Source organism: Rhineura floridana, chromosome 7 (genome assembly GCF_030035675.1).
Source record: "Rhineura floridana isolate rRhiFlo1 chromosome 7, rRhiFlo1.hap2, whole genome shotgun sequence".
Lineage (NCBI taxonomy): Eukaryota > Metazoa > Chordata > Lepidosauria > Squamata > Rhineuridae > Rhineura > Rhineura floridana.
Genome location: NC_084486.1, coordinates 16997563 through 17011352, shown reverse-complemented (window position 1 = coordinate 17011352; position 13790 = coordinate 16997563). Strand labels below are relative to the sequence as shown.

General features: G+C 45.7%; 1 protein-coding gene across 4 annotated transcripts in view; it reads right to left on the bottom strand.

Moving 5' to 3' along the window:
• Positions 1-13790, bottom strand: part of SH2D4B (SH2 domain containing 4B) — a 190910-nt gene that overhangs the window by 112000 nt on the left and 65120 nt on the right. For all 4 annotated transcript variants that reach the window (XM_061634986.1, XM_061634985.1, XM_061634987.1 and 1 more), the window contains one exon: positions 6025-6184. In XM_061634986.1, coding sequence (XP_061490970.1) covers positions 6025-6184 — 160 coding nt within the window. The remainder of the gene's footprint in view (positions 1-6024; positions 6185-13790) is intronic.

Below are 13790 nucleotides of genomic sequence, written 5' to 3'. Positions count from 1 at the left end.
GTGGCACCTTAAAGTCTCATTATGTGGTAAGTCAGGATGGGGAACCTTTTTGGCCCAGCAAGCCAAGTCTTTATCTCCCCCCACCCCATAGGCCAATGTTGGCCCAGGGCGTGGGGAGAGATAGTAACCAAACAGGATTGTTTTTAAGATGTTTTTGAAGATGTTTTGTTTTTAAGGTGTTTTATAGGTGTTTCAGAGTGCTTTTAGTGTTTTTGTTTGCCACCCTGGGCTCCTTCTGGGAGGAAAGGTGGGATGTAAATTTAATAAACAAATAAATAAATAAAACTCCCTGTACATCAGATGATGAGCAGGGAGTTCAATCCTGCTTCTGCACAGTTCAGGTGTGTGAGCTAATTCCTAGGAACTAGCTCATACACCTGAACCAATCAGGATTGAGCTTCCTACCGATCCACTGATGCTCAGGCAGTTCAATCCTGCTTTCCAGCCACAGGATCCAGCTTCGCCTGCCATACACCTGATGTCACATAAGACACCAGGTGTGAACTGAACATAAGTGTTTTGCAGAAAATGGCCTAGCAGACTAAATGGTAACGCTTGGCAGGCCAAATTTGGCCCATACGCTAGAGGGTCCCCACCCCTGATGTAAGTTTTTGTAGACTGTTTACAGTTCTCACCCCCCTATATACAGCTGCCAACCAAGGATAACATTTCACTCAAAATACGTTCCCTGTGGTGGTGTGTGAGAAAACTCAGGTTGTAATTTAGAGCAAACGACTCCTGAAACTGGTCACTCTTGGCATTCTTTTGAGCAGCCAACGTATCTCATCTCAGAGACAGAACCTCAGAACTTCAGGCTAAAGTCCATGGCCTCAGATGATCCCCAAGAATGATAGCGACAGAGCTTCTGGTGTTCCAGAGCTCTCCATCCATGCAAAGGTCCAGGGAGATATCAAAGACCATGTGACAAAAGTAAGAGACATAATACTCTTAAATATTTTGTTTTGGGAAAGGATATAATCTCTGAACGAACAAAAGTGAGTTATTTTATCATAATGACAGGGGTCTGGGCTAGCCACAAAGGAGAATGGTGGTGTAGCTGTCTTTCTCCGCTAAACACAGGACAATTCAAGGCAGATCTTGGCTGCTATTTTAAGCAATCCTCATTAAAACTATCAGCTTTGAAGGAGGCATGATCCAGGGATCAAGAGGACACCAAGCAAAGCTCCCAAGACTCAAAAATACCAAGGTAATTGGCTGCATTGGCTTGGAGCTGTCAAACACTGAGGGCCCTGCAGGGTGAGTCTAAGCCACTGAAGGGAGCGAAACTGACAGGACCCAATAGTGAGGCCACTGAAATTGACGACCTTGTGTCTCCAGCACAAAGTGCGCTAATGTCCGACTGATCCTCAGCCCTTAAGCCCCTGGAATCTAAACTAGACGTGGTCTCCAACAATTCAATCGAAGTGGCTAAAATGGCGAACGAGGCCTTAGCAGTAGAACAGGGCATGCAACCTGAACTTGAGCTTCTAAAAATGGCAGTCACTGACCTTGAGCTCAAGCAAGAAGGGCAATCCAACCGTGATTGCCGCAAGAACATTTGTGTGCGAGGAGTTCCAGAGCGGGAGGAAGGGGGTGACCTGACCAACTTCCTGATTACTTGACTCAACTCACTTCAGCTAGGGATCACTGCTGTCCTCTCCAATTTAGAACAGGTGTACAGATTGGTGGGTCAGAGAGGCCATTCATTAGAACTGCCTCATTATGTGGTGGTTCATTTCAAACAGTACAATGTGAAGGGAGTTTTTTTCAAGGCCCTACAAAACATTAGAGAGCTGAAGTGTGGGGAGGCTTGTGTGGACGTATTTCAGGACATCTGTCCTGAGACCCTCAGGAGAAGACACTCTTTCAGACCCTATACACAGGCAATAAAGAAGGCTGGCTTTTCATGCAGATGGAGATTTCCCTCCAAATTAATTCTCCAGTCCCAGGGGGAAACTCACGCTGCAAGTGATGAGCAAGAGAAGCTAATCTTCCAGGCTGTCAGCATTCAACCTCCTGATGATGATCATGTCTCTCCAAGAGACAGTCAGAGTGGGTTACATGGCTCCCAATGGGCTCCTAAAAGGAATGGGTGTGACAAACGGAAAATCCCAGCTTAGCTTTTTGAGCAGCAAAGTGAGCAGCTGAGATCTTTCGTGTTCCTATTTTTCAACTAAAGGTTTGTGTTCTGTTCTATGTGGAGTTTTGTCATTGAGCCCTGACTGCTTATATAATCACCCCCCAATCCTAAATGGCTTGAGACATCTTTTAAGGAAATCTCAAAACACCTAGTTTGTGGCTTGGTGCCTTCATATTTGGATCCCAATTTTCCAGTCTTTTTCCTGTTAGTTCACAGGTACTTTCCCCCCGCTTCATTGAAGGCTCAGAAGTAAAGAAATCAAGTTGTACGAGTCTTAAGAAAAAGTAGCCTCACGTTCAGGCAACACCTGCAGCAACACTTAGTTTCAATGCACCATGATGAAGACTGCCTGAGAGTTGTCTCATTCCATGTGAGAGGCCTGGGTTCAGTGGTAAAAAGAGTGAGAGTGGAGGCAGCACTGCAAAGGCAGTGTCCAAACATCATGCTGCTCCAGGAAACACAATAGCGTAAGAAGTCAATTCATTGCCTGTTGAAGAACTCCTGGATAGGTACTCTGCACACTGCCCTGAGCTCCTCTAAGTCATGAGGTGTTGTGGTCCTGATAGCTCAGTCTTGCCTTCTAATGATCAAAGCCTCGTTAGCAGACCCTAGGGGTAGATTCCTTTGTGAAGGGCTTTTAAAGGCTGCCAAATCACCGTGGGCAAGCTGTATGCACCTAACTCTGGACAGTGCTCCTTCTTGACCTCAGCCCTAGAGCTGCTACAAAACTTTGCAACTGGTTCTGTCATTATCAGAGGGGACCTCAACATCAGTCTCAGTAGTGCGCTTGATTATAGGGTGAGGACCTACGATCTCTACCCAGGAAGAAGAATTATGTGATTTTTTAAAGGACCATGACTTGCTAGATGTCTGCAGGGAATGCCACCCAATGCAAAGGAGTATACATTCTTTGCCCCCAGTCACAAATCACAATTCAGGATGGATTACATCCTCCCATCAAAGGACCTTTGGCCTAGTGTCAGACGTGCAGATATTGGGTCTATCACAGTCTCCAATCATGCTCCTGTACTAGTAGAGCTCTGCATGGGAAAGGCGGTTCCAAGGACGTTCTCCTGGACTTTTGACTCTGGACTTAAATTAGGAGCTAGCTGTGGAGCAAGCTCAAACCTGAACAACTTATAAAATTCATTAGATACTCATCTTATAAAAATCCATCAGGTGCTGGATGTGTGGGCAATTTCAGACTCATGACAACTCTCTAGATTTGTTATCATCCGAAAGCCCAGCAGAGACCCCATCCAGGTCAGGTCCTATAGATCCATAGCTTTGATTAGCACCAATGCAAAGCTATGGTCTGGAGTCATGTCCAGTGTCTAAACACATTTCATTTTATTTATATATTTATTATTAAATTTATATCCTGCCCTCCCTCCCAGTAGAAGCCTAGTAGGGGACTATATAGCACCAGACCAAACCAGCTTCATCCCCAACCAGAACATTGCAGACTCTGTTTCCAGGTCCTTAATGTGATACATGAGGTTAATAAGAGTCACTTACCTGCAGCCCTACTCTCACTGGATGCCTTTAAGGCCTTTGATTGGGTGGAATGGGACTTTTATTACAACACTTGCTAATAAAACAATTTCAGCCACAGTTTCCTTCATCTTATTGGACAGCTCTACTCAACATCAAGAGCTCTGTTATCTGTCAATGGTCATGACTCTTCTGCCTTATTTTTACATAGGGGCACAAAGCAGGGATGTCTCTTGTCCCCCTGGCTGTTTGCCCTTATAATAGAAGTGCTGGCCTGCAAAATCAAGGCACATCCTGGACCTGCTAGGGTGATGGTTGAGGGAGAGAGAGCATAAAATCAACCTGTTCATGGATGACTTTCTCCTGATGTTGAGTAAACTGAAGGCGGCTTTAGAACCACTTAAGCAGACACGACAGCTTTTCAAGAATTTAGCAGGGCTGGAAATAAAAAGTCCACAGTGTTCCGTCTCAGCCTCTCCTCATCAGAGAAACATTGATTATCCTTGGCCTCTGGCCTGGCTCCATGCTATGGTGGATTTTGATACTTGATAATTATCGTAAGTTATTTTAATCAACTGAGGAAACAAAACCTTGGAATCTTCACTGCATCATCCATGGAGAGCTCCAGAGTTGGCAAAGGCTGTGCCTCAGTTGGTTAGGTCATGCAGCTGCTGTGAAGATGCCATACTTCCCAAATTTCTAATTTTTCTTCCTGAAGCTTTCCCTCCCCATACCAGACCATTGGTTCACCAAGTGGCAGCACCTTCTAAATGCTTTTATTAATGAGCGGAAAACTCAGCAGAGTCAGCAGTTCCCTCTGATATAGGCCTCAGATGGAGGAGGGGGCTGGGAGCTCCCACACGTAAGCTCTGTTTTGATGCTTTTCAATTGAAACAACTCGTACCCATAATAAGAGGAGCTACTGAGGTGCCCTGGGTTCACATGGAGCTGCATTCACCTGTCCCACCATTGAGAGCTCTGCCATTTTTGTGCCCTAATCAAGGGGCAATAAACAAAATATCCAGTTCATTCACTCAGGTCATGTTACAAGTCTGGAAGCACTGGCAGAGGGGGGGTTTTTTTGCACCGGGGAAGTCTCCCCTCCTCTCATTCCTTGAGCATAAAGACTTTTTTCACCCTGATAAACTAGCTCAATACAGGGGAGGGGAGGGGGAGAGGCTTCTACCGTTTGAGTGGGGTCATCCTATCACAGACATTGCACTGAGGCAAAAATTGTAAGGTCTTAAATTTCACTGGCTGCAAATACTGCAGGTGACTTCGTTTGTTAAGAAAATGGGGAAACAGGGCAGTTTTCTACGCTCCAACACCCTACGAGCACCTCTGTGTCCAAAATGACTCCCAATCAAAGGCGTTTACTTCAGTGCTTTATTCATTATCACTTGAGAGGACAACGGGAGATACGGAGGGTTTGAGACTTGCCTGAGAAGGAGACCCTGCCACCTCAAATGATGTTGATGTTTGAGATAAGAACCGGACATGGGCCCCTCTAAAAACAATTTCTACGAGAGTTCAAGAGGCTTCATTAAAAGTCTTATGCCATTAGCACTGGACTCTGGTGAGGCTTTCTTGCATCCTCTGGACATCTTCCCAGCAATGCTGGAGAGGGTATGGTAGCATCGGAACCCTGGTACACCTCTGTTGGGACTGTGACAAAGTTCGGCAATTTTTGGGTCTGGGTTTTTGAGCAAATCTCTGTAATCACTCTACAGTGTCTGAGTCCAGATTGCCTTTTAGCTCTGCTGTCGTTGGAGAGTGATACTAATCCAATGGTTCATCACAATGAGCTGGTCACCCCGCTTTTGACGGCTGCATGTTTCAAAGTAGCTAGCAAATGAAAGGGGGCTTCCAGCCCCTCAAAGAGGGGTGGTGGTCTCGAGTCTGGAGCATCACTCTCTCTGAACACCTTATGTATCATTACATATGGTTTGGCAAAGCGTGATAAGTTCAATAGAGTTTGGTTCCCTTTCCTTAGCTTCATCAATAAAAACAGTCAATTTCTTTGCCCTCCCTCTACTCGCACAGGGCTCTGAAGCATTTCTTCTAATGCTTCTTCTTTTGGGTTTTAGAATTGAATTGTATATTACTGCTTATGATGGAAGGCATTTGATTGACTGACCCATGATGACATGCCTCAGTTCAACTGACTTGTATATGCTCTACTTGTGGTTTTCTTTGTCTCTTTTTCAAAAATTCTCAATAATTTTTTTTTTAAAAAATGACAGATAAAAGCTAAGAGGGATATAGCAGGTATTTTTGGTATTAAAATTTTGCCTATTCTTTGAGTAGAAAACATTACTGAAATGTGAGCATCTTCATCCAACACCACCTACATTAATAAGTTTTGGAATTTGGTTTTACAAAATGCTCACCATAATTCTTCTGCTTCCTTCTGGGCTTGTTGTCTGGCTCTTTCCGCAAAAAGTTCTTCTGAAATCTGCTCATATGGCTTGTCTCCAGGAGCTTCTCCCATAATCCAAACCCAGACCTTGCCATCGATCCCATGGAGCCACTGCACACGTTTGCCATTATCTGTAACAGCCACCAAAATAGAAAACAAACGGCTTTCTGATGAGGGAACAGACTCAGAGTCAATAACACACAGTCGACACAAGGATCAAAATACAAATCATAGACCTAAGCACATGAGCTGTCTCACAGAAAGGAAGCCAACCTTAATATGTTTATGCTTATTTGTGGCAATGCATGTGAGTGAACATCAGGACCAGCAGCTGATCTCCTGGGAGTTAAGCCACAGGCCTCAGTTTCTGAGCCATCACTTTGCTTTTGAAAAACAACTAGAGACTCTAATCAGCTTTACCAGCTTGCTTTTCCCACTTCTCTTTATAATAATTGGTCAGCATCTTTCCCAGCTCCCATATAAACTTCCCGGTCTTCCCAGCAGACTTGGTCTTGTGCAACAAAGCACCTCACTGCTGACTTCATAATGCTGGTTTCTGATCACTCAAGATGACATCACAATACATCACTGGAGTTCAAAAATATAATATTTTGAAGTGTGAAGTATGGTTCCCCCCCCCGTAAATGTGGAACTGACTGCACATTTTACCAAGTCTGTTACAACAAGTCTGTATCTCAGATATGGTAAAATTCTCCTTACCTCCTTGGCAGCATGATATACTGTATATGTCCAAGCTACCCAGGGAGAGCAAGACATGCTCACTCACTCTCTTTCTCTCAACCAACCCTATCAAATAGGATTGTGTTGGGAAGCCAACATTCTGTTTTGAGCTTCTTGGCAGGAAGAATGAGATATGGATATATAGACTCTCAGGATCCCAGCAATTCCCACACAACTGTGGTCGTGAACAGTATCAAAGACTTCACAATTGCTGGCCCTGAACAGAAGCCCCAGGGACAAGGTGTGTGTGTCTGATCTCTCTTAGATCTTTAACAGTGGGCAGGAGTGGAAAACCTGTGGCCTTCCAGATAATATGACTCTTGTCCATGCTGGGTGGAACTAATGTTGTTGGACTCCAACAACATCAGGAGGGGCAGATGTGATTTAATGGGGAGGGAAGGAATGAAAAAATAATGCAGTTTCAAAAGGATCCATTTTGCTGGATATGATGTGTGTGTGTGTGTGTGTGTGTGTGTGTGTGTGTGTGTGTGTGTGCACTGCAGACACACCTTCTCTCTCTTGTACTCCTGACTCCAGTTGCACCCCAGTGTCTCCCCCCTCTCGGCTCTTTCACTTTCCTCCCTCCAATCTCCCAGATCCCACCCCTCTCCTTCTGTTTAAAGCCCTAAGATCAGCAGAGGGGGCCGTCTTGATAGTTCTGGTACCCTCCGAATTTTAGGGCTGGAGGTGTGGAAAGGGGCATGCTCTACGGCAGTCAATCAATATATCAATATAAACTTTATTTGCATATAGCCATAGGCCGTTGCACCATAAAATAGCAAAACAGAACAGACAAACATGATTTGATTCTATGGGGTACAATAAAAAGTTTAAAAACCGAAACCTGAGTCTAAAATATATCACTGGTTTATTTACATAGCGAGTTTACGTACTTTTCTCTGAGCTTTTTAGCAGCAAGTGCAAAGTTAGCCACTGCAATTGTGGTTTGATTATTACTGTCCATTAATAGGTCTGTTAGTAGTTTATTATGAGAGAGTCCCCTGGTGGAACATAGGAGAGGGGCTAGAAACTTTTCTCTAGGGTGTTGGTACGAGGGGCATAATAACATATAATGGACTAAATCCTCAGGGACCATGCAACCGAAAATACAGAGGCATTCTGCAAGCGGGGTTCCGTTATATCTGCCCTCTAGGATAGCTGTGGGCATAGTTTGGAACCGCAACTCTGACGGCAGTCAAAGTTGTGGTACTCCCTCTCCACTAGGGACAGGGAAGAAATTCAATTCGGTTTGCATTTCAAGCCGAATCTATCAGATTCACACTTTCCAAAACAATATGAGAACTGAAACACAGCCATCCTTCAAAATGTGAATTTATTCAGATTTTCCATGAAGTTCATCAACCGACCAGTGTTTACAAAGATGCATATGTTAGGGGAAAGTGTGCATAAAAATGAATATATACATGAAAACAACATACCAAATGCAGTACATGACAAGAAAATGCTTGCAAAAAAGTGTACATCAGTCAAAACTGCCTACAAAAATAGGTTTATTAGGAGACGATGCTGGAGAATTTTCATTAGGATTTTTGTAAAAAAATCACAACTGCTACAGAAATGCAGAGAACTGAATTTAAGACTAGAAAAAATGAGAAACCGAGAGAACTGAAATTGACAGATCTTTCCATCCCTACTCCCCACAGAGGTGCATCTGGCAATACAGTTTTTGGTGAATCTTGGCCTTTGAAACGTGAGATGTATATTTTTAGAACCCACCCTATATTGAGATTTTAGGATGTTTGAACTGGTTTTTAAGGATGTACTTTAGTTGTCGTTACCCACCCTGGGACCTCAGGTTGAAGGGCAGGCAATAAATTAAAATAATAATTGTGAGGATGATAAAATAACATTCTGCCCTCTTCCTTCCTGTCCTCTTAAGGCTCGTCCAAACTGACCACGATAATCCACGTTTTCCATACACGCTTTGTCATCTGACAGTCCCCACTTTGCCTGAAATTTGATCTTTTTCTGATCTGAAAAATACACTTTCTTTGCACCCGCACACGCAGCGGGAAGACCCTTACATTCTTTTCGCTTTTTCCCACCTCCACCTGAAACACCACCCCCTATCAGCCAATATGATGTATGCTCCTCTCCCCCTGTGCACCCAAGCACAATAACGTGCAGGCGCTTGAACGTAAGAGCACAAAAGTTTGAATTTCCTGTTGGTTTGGTAGTAGTGGCTGAAATGGAGTTGACCGAGTTTTTGGCTCTTGTACAGCTCCACTTACAGCTATTAAATTTCTGCCTTGTGCAGTTGAGGGCAGCCGGATCCCAACGGGCGCCTGGACAGGGTCGTGTGACACCCCGGAGCCCAGGAACAGCAGGAGCCCCAGCAGTGCTGACGCCATGCTGAGCTTCCTTGGCTCATGCAGGGGTGGTGGTGAAAGAGGCTACTTCACAGCAGCTGCACCGGCGAAGCTTCGGGATAGGAAGCGCCGCGATGTAGCGAGCTCAGCGTGGCGGGAGGTGGCGGCTGCTGCTACATTTTCCTCCCTTATGGCAACATTGTTCACAAGCTAGGGCTTGGGGGAGGGGGATCTCAATCTCCCCCCTCGCACCCCCTCCCCCCAGCACCCAGCAGCCTTTCCTAGCTAGGGAACCCCACACGGCTGCTGGATCCCTCGATTCTTGGGGGCTGCTGGTGGTGGTGCTGAGTGCAGGGCCTCCTTTCCCCCCTTTTACACGCACACACACGCGCGCTGGACATATTCTCCAGGAACAATTTGTAATAGGAAGGCATGCAGGGGGAATGAGGTTAGAGCTGCTAAACATCCTTTCCTCTTTCTCCGCTTTGAAGTGTTCCCTCTGATAAAATAGAACTGCAAACCACTTATCTGACAATAATTGCTGTATTGTTGTTTGCTTGCATTTGCGATATATCGCTAAACCAAATGTATGTGGTTTTGCCTTTTTGCATATTAAATTTTCTGGGGGTAAACACGCCTGGCAATTCCACTTATTTCTCATGGAACTGCAAGCAAGTAACGACGTGTCATGTCTAGGAAGGTAGACGACCAGTCTCTATGGTTGCGGGCGCCCGAGACGCTCTAGCAAAACAATTATATGAATTTACTTCCAATACAGTATTGTTGTTTGCTTGTATTTGCGATATATCGTTAAACCGAATATATGTGGTTTTGTCTTTTTCCATATCAAATTTTCTGGGGGTAAACACGCCTGGCAATTCCACTTATTTCTCATGGAACTGCAAGCAAGTAACAACGTGTCATGTCTAGGAATGTAGGCCACCAGTCTCTATGGTTGCGGGCACCTGAGACGCTCTAGCAAACCACTTATATGCCAATAATTCCTGTGTTTTTGTTTGCTTGTCTTTGCGATATTTTGCAAAACCGACTGTATGCTTTTCTGCCTTTATGCATATTGCAGTTTCTGGAGATACACACGGCTGGCAATTCCACTTATTTCTACAGAACGGAAAGGGGGGTATTGAGGAGCTGCTACTACTTGCTTCTTTTGTAAAGAATGGCAGGAAAGCTGAGAGTTTAATGGGGAGCACCCCCTTTCTTACAGAACCAACTTTTCCTGGGGTGGCGTGGCAGCTTTGTGACTCTGCATATTTGCGCACACCCGCCCAGGCGCATTCTCGATTCAAGTTGTCCTTGTACCTTTCATTCCCCCCCCAATGTCTCATAAATCAAATACCATGCAAGAATGCCAGCTGGGACCTCTGGCTCCACTGCAAGGTTCCTGACCCCCAAGCTTTTCTAGAGTGCAGTGCTCGGTGGTGGCTCCCAGCTCCTCTCCATTCTCACTCTCGCTCTGCCTGCCTCTCGCTCTCTGCTTAGGCAGCGGTGGCGGCAGTGTCAGGGAAGAGCCACTAAGAGAGGCTTCCCAGCAGCTTCCCAACCACTTCAGGCAAAACTTGATGCTCCATTGCCTTCACCCCCCCTCCTTCTCCCTTTCCTTCCCATGGCCATTTGCAAAGCGAGCTCCCTGCACCAACCAGCCGCACTTGAGCGAGACCAGCCAGGACAAGGGGGGTTTTACAAACAGCCACAATTGCAGATCTCACCCAGAGCGGCCACCCAGTTCACAGGCTGGCTAAAAATAAATGGCTGTAGCTGCACAATATAATTGCAGAGCCCCCCCCCAACACCACAACATTGCTCTGATTGGTTCAGTTTTCCCGGGCTTTCCCCGGACATCCACACACATGCACAGAAGTGGAAATGCATGATTGGCTGTGAACGAGGGAAGGGGTATGGGGAAACGCCCATGGGCCGCCCACAGCTCTAAAGTCCACTGTATTGCATCCAAGCGCCTTATGGTACAGCAGATGATTCCCGATTTAAAAAAGCAAACCGCATTTTTTGCAGTAATGAAACAGCAGATTTAACCGTACGAAAATGTGCAAAAGCGCGCGATGGAATATGGACGACTGAAAAATAATGAATACACAAAGTGATCATGTCACACATTATACAGTCGTCTGGATGAGCCCTTAGTTGCTCCACTTTCTTTTCAGCTGCTGATCAGAGCCTTGAAAAATACATAGAACTCAGAGAGGGGCAGTGCAGTCCAATACATGTCTACTCAGAAGTAAGTGTGTATTAGATTGCAGTAAATGGTGAAAGAGATGCTTTTTCACTACCTATTTCACCATTATATTATTTTCAAGGCAGTTCTATGTGCTGTTTCCTTCAGCTCTGTGTACCGTATATTCCGGCGTATAAGATGACTTTTTAACCCAGGAAAATCTTCTCAAAAGTTGGGGGTCGTCTTATACGCCCAGTCGTCTTATACGCCGGAATATACGGTAGTTATTTCGCAAGAGTGGGCATTGCTGGACTATTGCCAGCGTGCCTTTCCGCAAACAAACGTGCAGGCTAGGGCTGGTGTGTATACACACACACGTGTGTATACACGCACAGACACCCGGCGGGGAGGGCAGGGGGCGGGGGTCAGTAGCGTCAGGCTCCCATGGCATCACTACTGACGTCTCGCATTCCAGCCGCTGTATGAAGAGGCCTCTATGGCTCCTCTCGCACAAATGACGCGCGGCGTGGAGGGAGAGGGAGAGCAAGCACACACTCAGGAGCCTCCTTCAGTTACAACCGACAGGGACGGGGACAGCTCTGAGCGCGCCGCAGCTAGCCAGCCGGCCTACATAAACAAAGACACATTGCTTTGGCTTGGACTCCTTACTCAGTCCCAACTCTCACAGCAGCGACACGCGGGAGACACGGCTTCGCTTCGCTCCTGCTATATCCCGGCTCTCCCCGCCCCTTCCAACCATCCAATGCCTTTCTTTCCTCTGCTTGTAGTTGTCATGGGGATGATGCTCATGGGCTTGCCCTCCCGGGCTTGATGAATGGCGGCAATTTGTCCTCGTCCGGGACAGCCACAGCAGAGCTTTCTCTCGGGGGGAAAAGACGTGCTCTTGGACCTTCCCTGTTGGTTTTTGCTGCGCGAGCGTGGCTTGGGCAGAGGTTGGATTGGGGATGGGAGAAGAGGGGAAAACAAAAGCCAGCGGGATAGCTTAGAGGAGAAAGCGGGGCGGGGAGCTCGTTAAAGGACCTGGCGGCGGAGATGATCTGATCTGGTGCGTGGAAGGGCCCGGACAAAAGTTGAGGGGATTGCGCCTCGTTGACGCTTTTCAGCTACGACAAGCCTGCACGTGGAACAGGGCGAAGAGAGGCAAAGGGGTGGCTTTTATGTTTACATGTTTGATGACAAACAGCCTTATGTTTATAAGTGACAGTTTTCCTGCTAAGTACCTGCATGTCATAAGCAGGGGTAGTCTTATACGGCGAGTATATCCCAAACTCTATATTTTAACTGGAAAAGTTGGGGGTCGTCTTATATGCCCAGTCGTCTTATACGCCGGAATATACGGTACTTTTTAAGCGGGGGGGAGGTAACCGTCCATGCCACCTCATGGCAAAGGGTGTTTAGGGAGGCTCAGAGGCTTTTCAGGCACCAGTGAAAGTTCTCAAGATTACCTTTGCCCCCAGAGGGTCAACATTGGTAACTCTGCTTTAGAACTATAGTCCATGCAAGTCATGTTGTCATGTGATTCTGAATAATACTTATTAGGTATTATTAGGTTCCCCAAATCCTTTTAAAAGGAAAACAGACAGATTGTCAGACCACTGGGAGTGTGCAGATCTGTATTTCTGAACATGTGGAGAGAGATAAATAAAGTTGACAGTATTTAACACAGGGAAGATAAACATGAGGACATGTGCAAAAAGAAAAATGATGGCAGGAAAGTTTGGGTAAAGGTTAGAATTGTGGGGAAGTAGCAGATGGTTTGATAGGCATGAAACTGAAAAAGAGCTACAACCACTGTGAGAGACTATGGCTGCTTTCACACATGGGGCTGATTGCGTTAGTTTAATGGATTAAAAAGGTAGAGCTTCTGTCCCAATTTCTAAGATCCCTTTCACACTGCAGTACCTGTTGCATTAAGGAAGAGCAACTTTTTCAGCCGATATATTGGCATTTCATGCAACTGTCTTTCACACGGCTTGTTTTCGTCCCTCACCCATGAGCATTGTTCCCCACTGTGTAGAAGGGTCTAAGATCTCGTTCCATTGCCATGCAAGCTCTCTCCCTTTAGGATCTGACTTTTTAAATTGTTTTAGTTGTATCAATACTGGGGTGTGTGTGGGAAATGCTGCTGCTATATGTGCCAATGCTGGAATATCGGTACAACATTTAATCAGGCAAAAAAAAAAAAACCCAGCGCAACTAAAGGGTGGGAACGCACTGCATGCTGGGATGCCTGTCACGTGAACGGCTGCAGCTAGTGAAAAACTCCTGTGATCTTCCGGGTTCCCAGTCTTGCTAACGGATTATTTCTGGTATCATTTATCACGGAAATTTGTGCTAAATTTCCACTACATTCCAGTAGAATTCTGAAGCTAGGTTGTGAGTCATGTGAAAGATCAAATATAATGTGCAAATTGCCAGGTAAGAAATCATCAGAATAAAGTGCAGTGTGAAAGC